The following is a 16,555-nucleotide window of genomic DNA, read 5'->3' as shown; positions in this document are numbered from 1 at the left end:
AGGAAAGTTGCTCAGAGGACCTGAAAGAATAATTAAGTTTTAAGTTTCTTGATTCTTCCTTAGAGTATCTAGTATAGGGACTAGCATACCATAGTAGCCTCTCAATAAATGTTAACTAAATATACTGCACATGCTTAATAATAAATGCTTCTTGAATGAAGAAATAATAGACCACTTCAGAGACATTTTTTTCCAGCTTCTATTCCCAAGTCGCATGAATTGCAAAAGGGCTGTTGGTCAAATTCCCAAAGGAAGGGAGATCATGTTTGATGATAGGGGCATGACTGATAGCCACACATAGTAGTCAATCTACCTCCCAGGTTTTTGGTAATTAAGATCCAGGATAAATTTGAACATACAAATCACTTAAAACAAATAAGATATAACCTCATTTTGTACCACGGTATTTTGCCAGAACTTATTCTAAAAAACCAAAATCAAGAATCCCTACCCGAACAAGCTTTTCTGAATCCCCTCTCCATTTGCTTACGATGGTAGATGCAGAAATATTAAAGAAGGTTGTTTTGCATTCCGTAGCCACAGCTTTGGCCAGCAAAGTCTTTCCTGTACCTAGAATCACATGTGGGTAAAATATATGAGCGGCCCTCGAGCTCCATTCCTCTGCCTGCAGACAGAAGGCAGTCACACAAGCAAAACAGGAGGTGGTTACTCAGCAAGCACTGCCCCAGCCCTGAAGTAAGGACAGACGGGGCAACTCGTCCTCTGCACACACGCTTTATACCAAGGCCAAAACAGAAAGCCCTTTACCTGGAGGTCCGTAGAGCAGCAGTCCTTTCCAGGGGGAAAGGATTCCTGTAAACAGCTGTGGGTACTATGGGAGCAAGGAACAAGGATGAGGTTTAGTATCGGTACGTCAGCCTGCGCGCCCTGAGCTCAGGCAAGCTAGGGGAGCTAGGGTGAAACACATGCAACTCTGCGTCAAGCCCTCCTTTTTTTTTTTTTTTTCTGGTACGCGGGCCTCTCACTGTTGCGGCCTCTTCCGTTGCGGAGCACAGGCTCCAGACGCGCAGGCTCAGCGGCCATGGCTCACGGGCCCAGCCGCTCCGCGGCATGTGGGATCTTCCCGGACCAGGGCACGAACCCGTGTCCCCTGCATTGGCAGGCGGACTCTCAACCACTGTGCCACCAGGGAAGCCCAGGCCTTCCTTTTTTTAAGGCTGGCTTTTTCCTTCCCTCTCTCTCTCTCTCCCTCCCTCTCTCTCTCCCTCTCTCTCTCCCTCTCTCTCTCTCTCTCTCTCTCTCTCTCTCTCTCTATATATATATATATATATATACATATACATATATATATCTTACTTATCCCAATTTTACCTTCACACTTGATAGGATGCATGGCTTAATTTTTGTCACTTTTTAAAAGAGCAGTTATTTTAAGGAGAAGAAAGGCATATGTAGGTACTTTTCTCTCCGTTTCAATAGTCATTTCTCACATGCATAACATCATTTCCCCCAGAGTTCGACATATATGCAGAGCATCTGGCAATCTTTTGAATGTTGTGAAGCAGGTATGCTCTTTAAGATACATACTAGAACCAACATACAAAAGTGTATGTGAATAAAGCTCAAAGCTATGGTGAAGCCTGATTTGGAAGTTGCAAACATTCAGTGCAGAATACATTATGAGACACTGACTCCAAACAGGACATGCGTGGACTTTCAGTGAGTCTCTCCCATTAGTTCAAACTCAAGCCATCTGGAGTTGATAGAGAACCAAGGAGAAGGAAAAATAATAGTAAAATTATAACTAGCTATTAGTTTCTTGCTGATGCTAATGTCAAAATGTTGACATCATGTGGAACTTCTAATACCATGGAGATAACAGATAACCAGAGTCTGATTGGGCAGTTCTATTCTTTCGTACAAGAAGTCTTGTACAATAGAGCCACTCAGAGGAAATAGGGAATAAATACATTTCTACTAATTCTGAACACCAGTATATTTCTTACCCCCATGTCTGAACACAGGAAGGAAGAAAGGGAAGACAGTCCAAATTTACTGATTTTGTCCCATTCAAAAAGAAGCATCCAAAAATCAGGGGCTGCAAGGGCGCAGTGGTAAGAATAAATAGGTTATTCAATAAAGTAAATCTGTAATCCTAACTGCAGGAGATTACAAAAAATGGCCACAAATTATTTGCAGCTCCTTCCACCAAGAGGGAGAGGATATCTGTCTATCGCTTGAATCTGGATTTTGCCTTGTGAATTTGGCCAGTGGGACATTAGCAAATAGAAGAAGAGACTTGAAAATAGAGACGAGCAAATATACGGAATATGAGAAGAGACACGGGAAAGGCTCACGGATTGGGTCCTGCCCTTTCTTGCTTCTGTCTGGGAACTCTCTGCACCGTGTGAGCAAGACTTGGGCTCTCCTGCCAGAGGACGAGAGGCAGAGAGAGGCCTCAGCTGCCTGGTGATCCCAGCTTTCACAGCTTTTCCAGCTTTTCCAGCCACCCCAGATGCCCCAGACGTGTGAGTGAGCCCAACCAACATCACGTGGAAAAGAGCCAAGCTGGCCCAGCTAAGCCCAGCCCAAAGAGCCCACCCACAGAATTGCAAACAAATAAATGATTGTCATTCTAAGGCACTAAGTGTTGGGGTGGTCTGCTATACAGCAAAAGCCATGTGGTACACTGACCTTCTCCTCACCACTGTTGTAAACCAAACATGAAGAGTCTTGTTTTTCTATTTTTCTTCCTATTTAGTGAGCCACTCTGCACAAAACTTTGTCAGGAATAAGCTGAGCACAGCCCTATGGCTCTATTGGCCAGTGCCCTGGAAGGGGCTGTCTAGTCTTTACAACCAGCTGAAAGCAAAGCCCCCAATGATGGGGGTGTTGGGGGCAGGGGGAAGATCTATGCAAACAAAGTCAGATGCTCTCTCTTATGGCAGGTATTTCTACTCTAAATATTTTTAGGGAGGCAGGCTGATTTGAACCTATAGTAACTGACAAATCATATATGCTATAGAGTCTTAGATCTTAAATTACCTCTTAGAGCAGACACCTGCCTTCACCCAATATGTAACATGATTTCAAATTGCCTAGAATGGACTGAGCCTTGGTGCTCCAGTGTTGACAAAATATTGTGACACAGGCAAAAAGTTAATTTGTGGACAGAAAAGCACCCTGTCATTCTCTTCCTGATGGGTATATGACATATAGCTTGTCCAATGGATAATGAACAGAAATATCTCCCAAGAGGCTTCCTTCCCATCCTTACCCTTATAGGATACACAACAGCTTCTTTGACTAACTGCTTGGCTGCATCGAGTCCAATAATGTCATTCCACTTTATGTTTGGATTATGGAGATAAATGTCCTGCAATGCACATTTGATCATTTTGTTAAAACTAATGTTCTCCTCCACAGCTGTAATAAACATTGGAGCAGCAGAATACCTGACTTACAATAGGACATAAAGTGCCTGTGATAAACACTTTTCATATTAGATACATGTGTATATATACACATTGTAATCTGAGGCTAGTTCACCAAAGGGATGTCATGAAAATATTCAGTGATATTCCCTGAAGAAGACATTGCTGATATAATATGGTACTTTTAGGGTAAAAAAAAAAAAATCTTCTAATGAGGGACTATACCTGTCTTCGGTCAATAGCAAACCATGCTGATTTACAACCGTAATCAAAGAAGCTACAGAATATGCCTACAAATTACATTAGCTTTTACTCTGAAACATAGTTCCTAGCCGTTGCCTGCCCTCTCTCTTACTCCTTGATCTCGAAAACACTTTCGTAATTTGCTGCCTAAAAGAGATAACGCTCCTCTGAAACCAATTTCTCTTTTTCCCTAGTGATCGCTCCCTACTTCCATCAGGAGCAATTGCTTCTACAAAATCCAAGGAAGCCAACAACCAAGCGAAAGTCTTCCCCTCACATAGCAGAGCCCTGCAGCAACCACTGAGGGTAATCAATTAAGGTAGCTTTTACTGATACTAATTTACAGTTTCCAAACTTCAATTTCGCTAGATGATCAGAACAGTCACTCAGGGGCCTTTCTCAGTAGGAGCTGTTTTGGGCAAGCTGAATGTCTAGAGTGTTACGGCCAAAAACAAAACAAAACAAAACAAAAAACCCACCTCTTTTCCAAAGTCATTCTGAGTGACTACAGAACAATCTGGAAACTACTTTTATATTTATTTAATTTTTAAATAAATAATACATGCACATGGTTCAAAAATATACAAACATATTTTAAAAATTCTGGTGAGATGTTATACCTCTACTTCTGTCCCCCATCCTCCCAGTTCACTTCACCAGAAGTGACAAATTTTATTAGAGAAACTATTTATGCAGGTGATTTTCATGGTGTATGATGTATGTATGACCCATTCCTGGGTGAGCTGACAAAGGTCTCAGTCTTCCAAAATCTTGGGAGAACCACCCTGTCTTTAAAGGACCACCCACTCATTCTTATTACCACACTTTCTTAGGAAAAGCTTGGCGCACAGTGGGGATTCAACTACCCTGGAGTTCAAGGCATCCATAGATAATAGCAGTATTCCTTGCCTTCTTCTAGAGTTGACATTGAATTCCACGTGGTACTGTTTAAGTTCCCAGTAGGAAGTCCCTCCTTATATCAATCAAAAGTTCTCAAGACTCAGCAGGACTGCCTCAGGAGGTGGTGAGCTTCCATCCCTGTCAGCATTCAAGCAGGGTCTGCACGACTGCCTCCCACTGTACTGTGGGAAGGGTTCCAAATGGAATCCTTTCAGGCCACTTCTACTCTACTTTATTATCACTAGTCCTGGTATCCTTTTGCAAAAACACTAACAAGACTATTGATTTGGGGGTATAAAAATATTTTTCTCTGCTCTCTTATGCATCCTAATTACCACAGCCTGGCTCAATCCCTCATCCTCTCACTGGCAATAACTTCAGAGCTGGTCTTCCTATCTCCATGTCTTTGATAGCCTTCCACACTGTCATTAGAACAAGCTGTCTAAAAGTACATTTGATTGCCCCATTCTCCTGATGGACGACTTTCGAAGATTCCCAGTCTCCCACAGACTGACTCCAGCCCTGGGTCCTGTTCGCAGCACCCTTACATGCAGGAACCCTGGCCTCTCTCTCCAGCCCATCTCCCACCATTCCTTGCGTCCCAGGTGGCTCCTGAGAAGCACTGCACAAGCGCTACAATTTCACAGGTCTGCACCTCTGCCCAGAACGCCTCCCCCCACCCTCTTCTACTCTTTTTTCACGTGGCTGTTTCCTGTGTATCTTCTTCCCTAACACTTTCCCCACTCCTTGGCGCAACAATACCCATCCGTTATGCTCCCAAAGTGCACCTTGCCCGTGGGACGAGAAACCCTTATGGGCAAGGACTGTGTTGAGTCGTTCACCTTTGTGTTTCCAGCCACCAGCACATGCCTGACACATCAGAGGCGTGCAGGGGACAAATGCTGGGCTGAAAGGAGACCTGGCAGACCTTAATGACCTCAGAGCAGATGTAAAGTTCTTGCATCATTTTAAACATCTCTCTGAGCCTGTCTAGGTTTCAGTCTTTCATTAAATACAAGATCACTGGAAATTAGAAAAACCTCCTATAAAAAAACCTCCTCAGGAATCTATTCTATTCCCAAGGAACTTGCCCAAAGTCACACAGCTAGAAAGAGGAGGATCTAGGAATCAAATCCGGGTCAACCTATTCCACAGCCTGTGTCGTTAACCATTAGACTTCACTGTCTTTAGGTCCTGGAGGCCACTCTTGAAAAATCAGTAGTTTGGATGGTAAGATCCTTCCTACTGATCTGTTTCTTCATGAAAATTTCCAATTAGGAAATCAGACTCCCAACATCTCTATTTCTAGGCTTCGACTGTTTAAACAAGACGCAGACGTGCTCTTTCCTTCTCTGAGAGGCTTTCTTTCCTTAAGTCTTGGCTCGGCTCTACACCCTTTCACCTGTCCCTTCCACTCTAAGTCTTTTTCTCTTTGGGTTTTCTTGGCCTCTATAGTGAGATGGTGGGCTTTTTATATTGTAATTTTACGATTCTATAATTTATTCATCATGCATTATTGTGCCTCTAAACAATATGAGTGCCTTTGCAAGTGGGGGCACTTTATAAATAAATGATTATATTTATTGTTATTAATAAAAGAAGCAGCCCACAATGCTCCAGGAGCCCCAATCCGCCTCCGTAAATTTGTGAATTGAATATCCGATCTTACCCGGCTCACCACGGCTGCCAATTCTCGCATCTCACTGTTCATGCCAATAAATGCACTCAGAGGTTTCAACAATCGTTCCTGACAATAGGAATAGAAAGCCTAACGTTACAATATTACTTCATCACTTGGGAAGAAAAACAGGGCACGGATCTCCAGGACACAAATGGTGGCAGGTTGCTATGAACTTTGACTTGATCTCAAGGTTTCTCTGGACTCAAAATTATATTCCCAAAGTTCATCTGGATTTTGGCAGTTTGTAAGATGAATGTCCCATCTTAGCCACTTACTGAAGGGTCTGGGTTGCAGTCGAAGCTATTCAAGCCAAGTTTGCTGGTTGCTCCTTTTATGGCATCTGTGAGCAGCCCTCGGAAGTCAATGATTTGGCCCTGAAAGGGAGTAACAGTTATTGAAACGGCTATTAAAACATGAGGGGAGACTAACCTTAATAGCTCAGTTTCATTAAATTAAGACACATTTATGTGCCTTGGTATGTAGTGCAAACTGAAAGCCTCAAAAAGAAACTGCACTAATAATGAACAAGATGATTTCATCACGTTGGGGCACTCTAGGAAAAAGAAACAAGTTATAAAGAAATTCTTCAGAATGGAGTTGGTTTGGATAAAATTCCCAAGCATTTGTCAGTTCCTGACACACCATCTGCTTCCTACATGTCTACTTCCCCTGTATTGTCTCATCCTTTTTAAACATTCCACACGCAGGAAGACTTTACTGGCACAAGAATATTGATAGCTCCTAGTTATGGACTACACTGTACATTTACCACTCAGGAGACTGCCTGGCACAAAACAGGTGTGCAAGGTACTTGTGAGGATTATTTCCAATCCTTCTAACACTTCTGCTAGTCGGGAATGGCATCCTAGTTTCACAGATGTGGAGGTAAGGCCAGAGAAGTTAAATGATCTGCCCAGGGCCACACAGCTAACAAGTTACTTAAGACCAGGATTCAAACCCAGATATCTGTCTCCCCTACCCATACTCCTTCTGTCTCCCCTAGAGGCAGAATGAAAAAGCAAGGATGCCTGTAAAAAATAAAAGACAGTAACAGTAGCCAACATTTACTAAGTGCTTATTATGTGCTGGGTGTAAGACTAAGGCACTCCCTTCATTATGACCTTGGAAGTGGGCACTATGATTATTTCCATTTCACAGATGAGAGAAATGAGGCTTGGAGAGATTAAACAACTTGCCCAAGATTCACAGCCAGGAAGGTCTGACCTGGGCTTTGAACCTAGGCAGGCTGACCCCAAAGCTAGTGCCTTTGGAAACAGCACATCTACAAAATTTGCATGGGGGCCTGGGAATCATGAAGCTAGGGGCTCTGAGATGGTGATGAAAGACCCATTTTGGAGACAGGCCCCTGACCATATGCCCTCATTCAGCTTATGAAATGCTAGGGAGAAAACCGTCCACAGTTTACCCTGAGGACATTTCTGCTGCAAAGAGAATTTATAGCCAGATTCTTTCAAAGGTTAAGTGCTGGGTTAAATAGCCCCTTCCTTGACCTGATCAGAAACATCCATTCACATTAACATGAGATGTTCATGAGAGCAGCATTGCTGGGCACACAAGTGACCAAAAACGTGACATAGGTAGTGACGGTGAGCAGGGAAGTATTTCTCCATGGGCAGCAGTGATTCGAATGTGTCACCTCCAGGAATCACCCATATAATCGAGGGCCTAAAAGGAGCCAGTTCTGGCCCATGAAGCGGCTCCCCTTGATTTCAGGGAGATAGATGCTCCCAGTTCCCCTCCAGACACACACAGCCAGAGTTTGGTCTGCCTGAGAAGAGCTGGCCAGAGGTAAGTCAGCAGTCCCGTACGATCGAAGAAAGAAAGATGACTCAATGATATTCAACCCTGAAAAGTTATAATCAAGAGAAACACGTTGGTGTCGATGCTGCTTTTTATTTCCAAGTGACCCACTTTTACCTACCTTTGGCCTACAACTACCCAATATGGGTCTTTTCTGTTTGAGAGACTGTTATTTACGAATCAGGACGTGAGGTTCATTAGGAAAGGGGTAAATATCTATTGAGGACAAGATCAGCCTTATATCAACTGAGGTTTCCTGGTTCACATGAAATTACATTCAAGTCTGGAGCCACATCTCCAAGGAGAAAGGAACACTGCTAGTCAACTCCTACTGACAGGGCAGAAAAGAATGAGTGCGAGGCCACAACTCCTGAGGTATCGCAGAGCACTTCGTTACTGTCATCACAGAATTTTTAAGCTGAAAGGAACCTTAGAAGCCATCTCTTCCAAACCCAGCGATTTACAAATGGGAAACTGAGCCCCTTGGAGATGGGGCCGTTCATTCAAGTCCATCCACCCAGGAGGGAGATCCAGACCAGCACCTCAGGGTCTCATCCGCAGCCAGTCCCTTGCCAATTCACCCCACAGCCAACCTTTGATCATCACATATTACTTTTCCTCTTTGACAAACATAACACTTAAAATTTTTCATTTTCAAAAAGAAAAGGGAATTCCCCCATTTAGTGTTCAGTTCACGAGTCCCACTTACTTTCGGTGGGCGGATGTTTTCTTCTCCACTGCCTTTGTTGATTCCAGATATACTTAAGCCAAAGTCAGCACTCTCCTTATGAGTGTGATCGACAAGCTCCTGGAGAAAGAGGAAGACAGTGAGAAGTCAGCTGCGGAAAGCAACTTCGAGATGCTGGCTGCAGCTGCCCGTCCCGTCGTCCCACACCATTCTGCAAACGGGGACTCCCACGTGTGATTCAACCTCTTCTGTGCAGACCCAACAAGATGAATAAACTCTGCCTGTGCCAGGAAGGAGGAGCTGTCCCAGGAAGCCATGGGCTCTGAGAGCACAAGCAGTGGAGGAAATGGTTGGGCCTCCACCCATGCCCACTCACTGGCCTGTCTTTTCTCCTCGGACCAGAGGTATTTGTGGGCAGGGGCGGCTGAGTTTGGAGATGCAACATAGTCGACAGTTAGCCAGCCTCCTGTGGGATTCATCCTGCCCCCCTTCACCTCCCCTCCCCCGAGCCAGTTTGCAATGGCCAGGACCACACAACCTCCTTGCAGGTGAGAGATACCTTTTGACCAACTGAGTTTTGTGATGATGCCTTTCTATCCCACCAGACCGCTTTGACATGCATTCTTTCATTCCTCTTCCCCATTTCCATTAGTTCTCTTTCCTTTGAAACCTGGTATGTTTTGTCCTAAACCAGAAGGTTCTTGGCAAGGATTTCACCCACCTGCTGGGCTCTCTCCTCTTGCTACCCATCTCTTTCCCCAGAAAGTCCAGTGTGGAGGTCTGGGGTGGTGACCCACCATGTGCGCCTTGGAGAAACCCAGCAGGAGACTGTGAGGCCCAGCCACACCCAAGACTACACTGGCCTACACTTCGGACCCCAGGGACACGCTTCAGGACAGGTAGAGCTGGCACCTACGGTTTCCTCAAGCGGGAGGATTGTGCTTCGTGAGGACCAGGCCCTCCTGCTCTGACTGGGCCTAGGACTCACCCCTCAAGGCCTGTCACCCAGCACTCAGACCAACGGAAAGCTTGTGGGGAGGAAGGAGTCCTCCTTCCAAGTGAAGAAACGTTAGGAAACCCGGGGATCTGCCTGTCCTTTTAACCCAGTGTGCTGGAAGAAAATCTACAATTTAACAAAATCAAATTGTGCTCAATAAACAAATAAATGTGACTTTTTTCTTGGGGCTGTTTCTCAGCCACCTGCAATTTTACCAACGTCAAGTAAAGCCGGCCCGACCTGTTTAGGATGCTCCCTGTGGGGGGGCTTGGCGCCCCCTGGCTTCCCCACCATGGTTTTAGACCGTGGCCTCTGCTGGCTGATCTTGGGAAGATTTTGACAACTGTCGCTCGTCACTCTAGAGGAGGGAACAAAGACCATGGTGGAAGTCCTTTTAACTGAATTTGAGGCAGCTAAACACCTTGCATAGTGCATTTAAAGAGAGTTCTGGAAAGATCTGCAGATGCAAGTCTGTCTGCACCGTCCTCCCACTCTGCCCAGCCCGGCCCTGTCCCTCTTCAGTCTATCCAGGTTCCTCCAAGACTGGGCTAGAGGGTCCACTTCCTTCTGGAGGTCCCCGACACCCTCTCTTCATTTCCCCTTCACACCACCTGGCTTCTACAGATAGCTTTCTATCCCTAAGAACACACTGCTCTACAAGCATTCCTCCGATGTTTCTTCCCACCTTCCTTTAACAACAGCACTCAGACCAGGGGAAGGGTGCGGGGCAGGAAGGGGTCCTCCTGCTGAAATTAAGAAACGTTAGGAAGTCCTGGGCATCTGTCCGTCGTCTCAATCCATCGTGCTGGGTGCACCCTGCCTACTGCCTTTCAAGCCGCGCACAGCCAGCATCAAAAGTGGCTTGTGGAAGGGAGGCAAAGTTCCCTCATCTCTGCTGTCACAGATCATTCACATTTGCAGAACAAATTTTCACCAAATATTGTTCACTTGAGGCAAAATGAACTGATGGGGCTGGAAGTCCCAGTGGTAGCTAACTCTGGTGGAGACGAGAAGCCTTGCCTGCAAGGGGGCCCGCCCCGGGGGTGGGACTTGTGGTGGTTCAAAGAGTATGCATGCATTTGACTGTGTTTATGTCATACATCAATTCAAAGGTAAAATAAACCTGTCACTATGTCCGCATAAGTAGACATGGAATATTTTCAGGTAGGCGATATCCAGAGAGAGGCAGGGTGTGCTCGCGGGGCAGAACATGAGCTCCCCCATGGGAAGTTGTTTGGTTCTCGTCCCTCACGTGAGGAGCGTTTACAGGACGTTCGCTAGAAGTATTTCTCCCCATGTTCTAAGTGGTCTCACAGAGCTGCTATTTCAACCCCATTTTTTTTGTAGGAAAGAAAAAGTTGCTGGTGTCTAATATAAACGCGTAGGTATTTGGCCAGCAAGATCACCTACGCCAATACCACACCAGTGTCCGCTGGTGGTGATCCCAGTGTTGGGTCCTCTGGGGTGAGTGTCATAAGACGTGGACAACTGGTGGTTTCTCAGGGCATTTGTCTTTCATCTGTAACCAAGGAACAAGAATGTCTGTCCCTTAGGCATTTTGCTGGCACAAAAATCAACCATCTATGAAATGAGTGCCAAGCATTGTACAAGTACAAACCCTATGAGTAGCATTGGTTTAAATGAAGTAAGGAGACATATATATATATACACATACACACATATACATATATATACGTGATATATATATAAAACGTGCCTAAACATCCTTGTGAGGCTGGCGAAGAACCGGGAGTCATTTTCCCACTTTGATTTCCCATTGGAGGTTAACTGATTCACAGATCTGCTTTGACATGACCAAAGACATGTGCACTAATGTACAAGCAATGCAATTCATTTCCAATCAGCTCTAAGGATTGTAAAATTCTTCTGGATATGAAACCAAATTCACCCTGCTTTAACTTTAGTCACCAGTCCTTGGTGTGCCCTATGGAATTCTGCAAAGAAGGCCTAATCTCTCTTTAGAAAGTGAAGACTGCCACCGTGTTGTTCTAGGTGCCCACCCCCACCCCAAGTCTTCTGTTCTTCAAGCTAAACACCTCCAGTTGCTCCAAGCACTCCTAAGGTTACCTGGCTCCCAGAGTCGTCCTCATCCTGGTCATCTTCCCTTTGTCCACTGTCATCTGACTGGAATAGAGCCACTTCCTACTTTTTGGACGCTGTGTTTCTATTGATGAGGCCCGAGACCACATTAGCAATCACAGCGTACTGTCGACTCACACTGCATCTTCTGTCACTCAGATTTCTAGGTCTCAGATTTTGTAATAATGGAGCTATTTGTTGTGAATCTTTGATTAGATCTTAAACATTATTTCATTACAGTTCATCTTGCTATTTTGGACCCGTCTCCTAATTTGTCCAGATCTTTTGGCATCCTAATTCTGTCATTCGTCACACAAGGTAACCTTTCCTCCTTTGGGTCATCTGCAAATCTGTAAAGTCGGAGCTTGCTCTCTGGTGTGAGATGCAGGAATTAGGAAAAAGCACTTTCATTTGTTAATAACCAGTCTCATGACACAACCTCTCACTTCAATAACTATTTTAAGTAGAAAATTATACACAAACACCATGCATCACTTTTCTAGTTATACTTCCTGACGCCAACCATTTGCCATCCAACCTCGATGGTTGCCATGTACAAACAGCTACCCAGAGAGGGGCTGAAGAAGCCCCCAGCTGTCCGATGCCACCACGCTCCAGCCCTAAAGGGAGGCAAAGGGCTCCAGGGACATTCACTCACAGAACGCTCTGCCAGGTAAGGAATGCTGAGGAAGTTCCAGACATGAATGTGTGGCTGAAAAGCAATCAGAATCCAAATGCGCTCCAAAGCTGCCTCTTAAAATGCTGCTGTTTCTGTTCCCAAGTAGTTATCATTTATTACCAGAGTCTGACTAGCTTTATGGAAACCATAAATAAAAGAAGAACACTTTGGTCAAAACAGTAAACCTGTTCCTAAAGAATCGCACAAAGCAAAGGGAGCCTCAGGCTGAGTATCACCGTGAGTATCATCAGGAAGCAGGCTCGGGCTCCAGGGCTCTTCTACAAGCGATGTCAAACACCTTCGCTCATAAAAGGTGAGGTGCTCAGTCCCTTCCTTCTTAGGCTGCAGACAAGGGACTGGAGTCACAGAGCAGAGCCCAGTGGGATTCGCGGAATTCACAACACTTCTTGATGGCCTAATGAGTTGCTTATTATGATCACAATCTAAGTTTACTCCTTTCAATTGCATTCTAAGATTTTAAAAAATGTTGTTCACTGCCTGAGTGGTTGTGTGGCCCCTGCCGGAAGCCCACTTCCACCTTCCCCTGAGGTCTGGGCTTTATTGTAATACCACAGGCCTTGATGCCCCAAAGCTGTGCCGTCCGGGGCATTTCTGAACAGGCTCCGACGACAGGGGTGTGGTCTGGAGTGAAGAGAGGAATGGGATGGACACTGAGGCAAGACTGGGGGCCTGTGTCAACCCAGGATGGTCAAGAGACAGAGGGGCTCTAATCAGATACCCCAAGTGCCAGATGAGACTTGGATTTGAGAAGCTGGAGAAAGAAATATAAGGTGAGCATGAGAAAAGGAGAGGAAAAGATAGATCTGATTCCCTTCAGACAGTCAGGACATGTGATCTGGAGTGCACAAAGAAATGACAGGTACGACATGAAAAGGGAAAATTATATTTCTTGGGTGCTTACTATGTGGCAGGAACTCACTATGTGTCAGGCTCCTGCTCCAAGCTTGTAAGTGGCAGAGCTGGGAGCTGAACATGGGTCTTTTAATCTCTGAGGTCCGTACTTTTCATACCACCCAGCCTAGAAAGACAGAGCATCAGTGGACGCAATTCTTTGTGGTAAAACCAGAGAACCAACAGACATTGGTCCATGTCCTGAACATCTGTAACATGAGGGGAACCCGTGGCTGGGTCCACCAAGGTCACAGGACCAGTCTGGTATTGCTGGTAGGCAGACATGGAGCTGCACTAGAGAATCTTCTGGAAACAGATCCCACAAACTCCTAGAGTTGAGTTGGTCAAGATGAATTACTATTTACTTTACCTTCTGGTCTTCCCTCCACTTCTTTGTGGTAAATTATTTTCTGCTGTGGCAAAACAAATATTGGGAGGAAAAGGAAAGATTTAATTTTTAAGAGAAAGCGATTTTTCAGGTATGTTTTTCCTTTTACATTGTTCTTAAAATTTGTGCTACATCCATAAACTCTAAGCTATTGTCATCCAGAGAGGAGTGGAATTACCTACCGGCGAAGAGAAAGAAGCCCATGCTTCCCAAGCATTTCCACACAAGGACCCCAAAGACCTCAGATATTAAACATGTTGGAGAACACAGACTCAGTGGCACCTCCAATGTGGGCTAGCTTTATAGTTACCATTTTATTAAGTTTTCATGAACTTGACACCATTTTGCTGTGGTCCCTGGGACACCAGGATGACTGCATGAGCCTGGCAGGGAACACTTACCAGTCTATTCTGCCTGTTTACCTTAAAAAAAAAGACATTGTGTCCAATATCCCAGGAGAGTGTGGTTCCAAGCTAGAACTAGCATTCTAGATATCAGATCATGTCAATAACAGTCCTGGCGGCCCAGTGGTTAGGAGTCAGTGCATTTTCTGCCAAAACCCAGATCCAACAACCAGCCAAGGATGTGGAGCTTTGAACCCTGCATTGGAAGGGAGCTCAGATAAAACACCACCCTCTCAGAACACCTCCAGCTCTGAGATTCAGTGCTGGCTAATTTTAATTGATATTCCTCTTGGTTTCCTGGTCCCCACATGAAATGTTAAAGTCTGTGGCTTAACAAGTGCCTTGTAAACAGGACAATGATCTCCCTTGGTTTATAATTACTTTCCCCACTTACAGACTTCTAAGTCAATGTCACTACAAAACACAGGACCCTAACTTTAGATCTTTCCTCCAGCCAGCCTCCTTGACTGTTAACCTATACTGGGTCTTTGCATTATATTGATCATTATCTGGATTGATGGCTTCCAAAAGCATTTCATTATCTATACATGAGCTATTAGCCTCACCAATACTCATTTTCATGTTATTTTCAAGATGGATAATAGGTCTTCCCAACAAGAAAAAAGTCTTCTGTCACTTATTGTCTTCCAACAGCTCTTTTCATCTCTAAAGAAACGAAAGTAATGCTGATCTTCTAAAAAGTACCTGTGACACACTGGGGTTTTGCTTTCACTGCCCTAAATCATACAGTCCTCAAACAAATGCCAAAGTGACAAAAGGGACATCAATGTCCAGATGTCATGTTTAAATTGTCTGCACTGGATCTAAGAGAGGCTACACAATCCTTCTGGTCTATTCCTTCAGTGTAGGGTGGGGGACATCATCTATCTGGAAATAAAATGAGGAAGAAACACGAAACGTAAAGATACCTGTGTCTGATGCCTTTTTGACAATTTTGGGGTATTTCTGAAATTTTATAAAATAATAGCTCTCATATTCCATCAAAATAGTTTCAAGATCAACGTTGTCACAAACTTCAAAACGTCGTAACCCCAGTTTAGTTTCTTGCTCCAAAGCATTGGCTGCATCAATATATCTGGCCATTTCACAGGAGAAAGAAAAAATTAACTCTAGGTAAAAAGAATGAAGGCAAACAGGCATCATAAGTCCAAGGAGACTCAATACAAATAGTAAGCTTATATTAAAGAGTACATCAAATGAAAACTAGAATACATGGGGTTTGCCTATAGAGAAAGAAGCCCCACATAGGTTAAGTATATACAAATATTGTCTTTCAAAACATTTTGTAAGTACTTAAAAGTCAAATAACTAAATCAACTAAGAAAATGTCTTGTAATTTACTTTTACTCATTTTTAGCCAAAGATGATTATTTGCCCAACTTGATTACTTCTTTATTTACCAGTATTCATTTTAGGTCACATTTGACAATTGATAAAACCCCAATTCAACCCCAACAGGCAAGATTTGCCATCACTGAGGCAACTCAAAAGAATATGTCATGTGCTCTAAAGGGAATTCCAAAAATATGTTGATCAATATCACCGAGGAAATTTAGTATAAGAAGACGTCATCTACTTGGATGTATTGTATTTCTGATAATTTCTTCATCAGTCACAGATTATACTACCAGGTGCCTCTGCATGCATGTAGTGTCATCACCATGGGTTTCTCACTCGTTTTTAACGTGGTCAGTTGTAAGGCCATCTGACTTAAGTGGTCTTAGCAATGAAGGCAAGCTCCTTGTCTCACAATCCTCTGAAAGTGGAAAAACTCTCTGGTTTTAATCTGAGTCCCTAACTTCTTTTAAAACCAAAAATTCTCTCCTGAAAAATGTGCAATATGCACAGATTAGCATACAATTCCAGGAGCTCATCCGAGGACCTCAGATTAAAAACTCTCATTGCAGTTAGAGTTCCTTCTCTTTGATTTCAAATCTGGGAAGGTAGAGGAGAAAACTTTTTTTCAATTATGCTTCCTTCCCTGTCCCAGATTCAGATCAGTTAGAAGACTGGACTTCCTTGAAAGAGGTTGCCGTGGCTATTTCCAATGACCTTGCTAATTTTAAAGAATTTGCAAACATCAATTGACTGTAGTCTGTCAGCTTCTATACTTATTAATGGCTCACCACGCTTCTACCCAATGTCTTAATCACCATTTTACAGAGAGAAAAACTAAATACATTTTTATTAATAATTTTTGTTTAGTATGATGTAATACATGTTCATTTAAGAAAACACTAGAAAATACAGATGAGTCAAAAGAACATTCCACTACTCAGAGATAATGACTGTTAACATTTTCTCTCTTTCCAAACATTTTTTAAAT

General features: G+C 43.9%; 1 protein-coding gene across 1 annotated transcript in view; it reads right to left on the bottom strand.

The window, feature by feature from the left end:
• Positions 1-16,555, bottom strand: part of KATNAL2 (katanin catalytic subunit A1 like 2) — a 95,990-nt gene that overhangs the window by 30,289 nt on the left and 49,146 nt on the right. Inside the window, exons 3-11 of the mRNA XM_060029003.1 lie at positions 15,138-15,304; positions 13,787-13,829; positions 9,966-10,083; positions 8,750-8,848; positions 6,495-6,593; positions 6,208-6,285; positions 3,239-3,337; positions 769-832; positions 452-570 (exon numbers count right to left, since the gene is read on the bottom strand). Coding sequence (XP_059884986.1) covers positions 452-570; positions 769-832; positions 3,239-3,337; positions 6,208-6,285; positions 6,495-6,593; positions 8,750-8,848; positions 9,966-10,083; positions 13,787-13,829; positions 15,138-15,304 — 886 coding nt within the window. The remainder of the gene's footprint in view (positions 1-451; positions 571-768; positions 833-3,238; positions 3,338-6,207; positions 6,286-6,494; positions 6,594-8,749; positions 8,849-9,965; positions 10,084-13,786; positions 13,830-15,137; positions 15,305-16,555) is intronic.

Source organism: Delphinus delphis, chromosome 13, assembly GCF_949987515.2.
Source record: "Delphinus delphis chromosome 13, mDelDel1.2, whole genome shotgun sequence".
Classification (NCBI taxonomy): domain Eukaryota; kingdom Metazoa; phylum Chordata; class Mammalia; order Artiodactyla; family Delphinidae; genus Delphinus; species Delphinus delphis.
The sequence above is the reverse complement of the archived record's forward strand: the minus strand, read 5'-3'. Positions and strand labels throughout refer to the sequence as shown.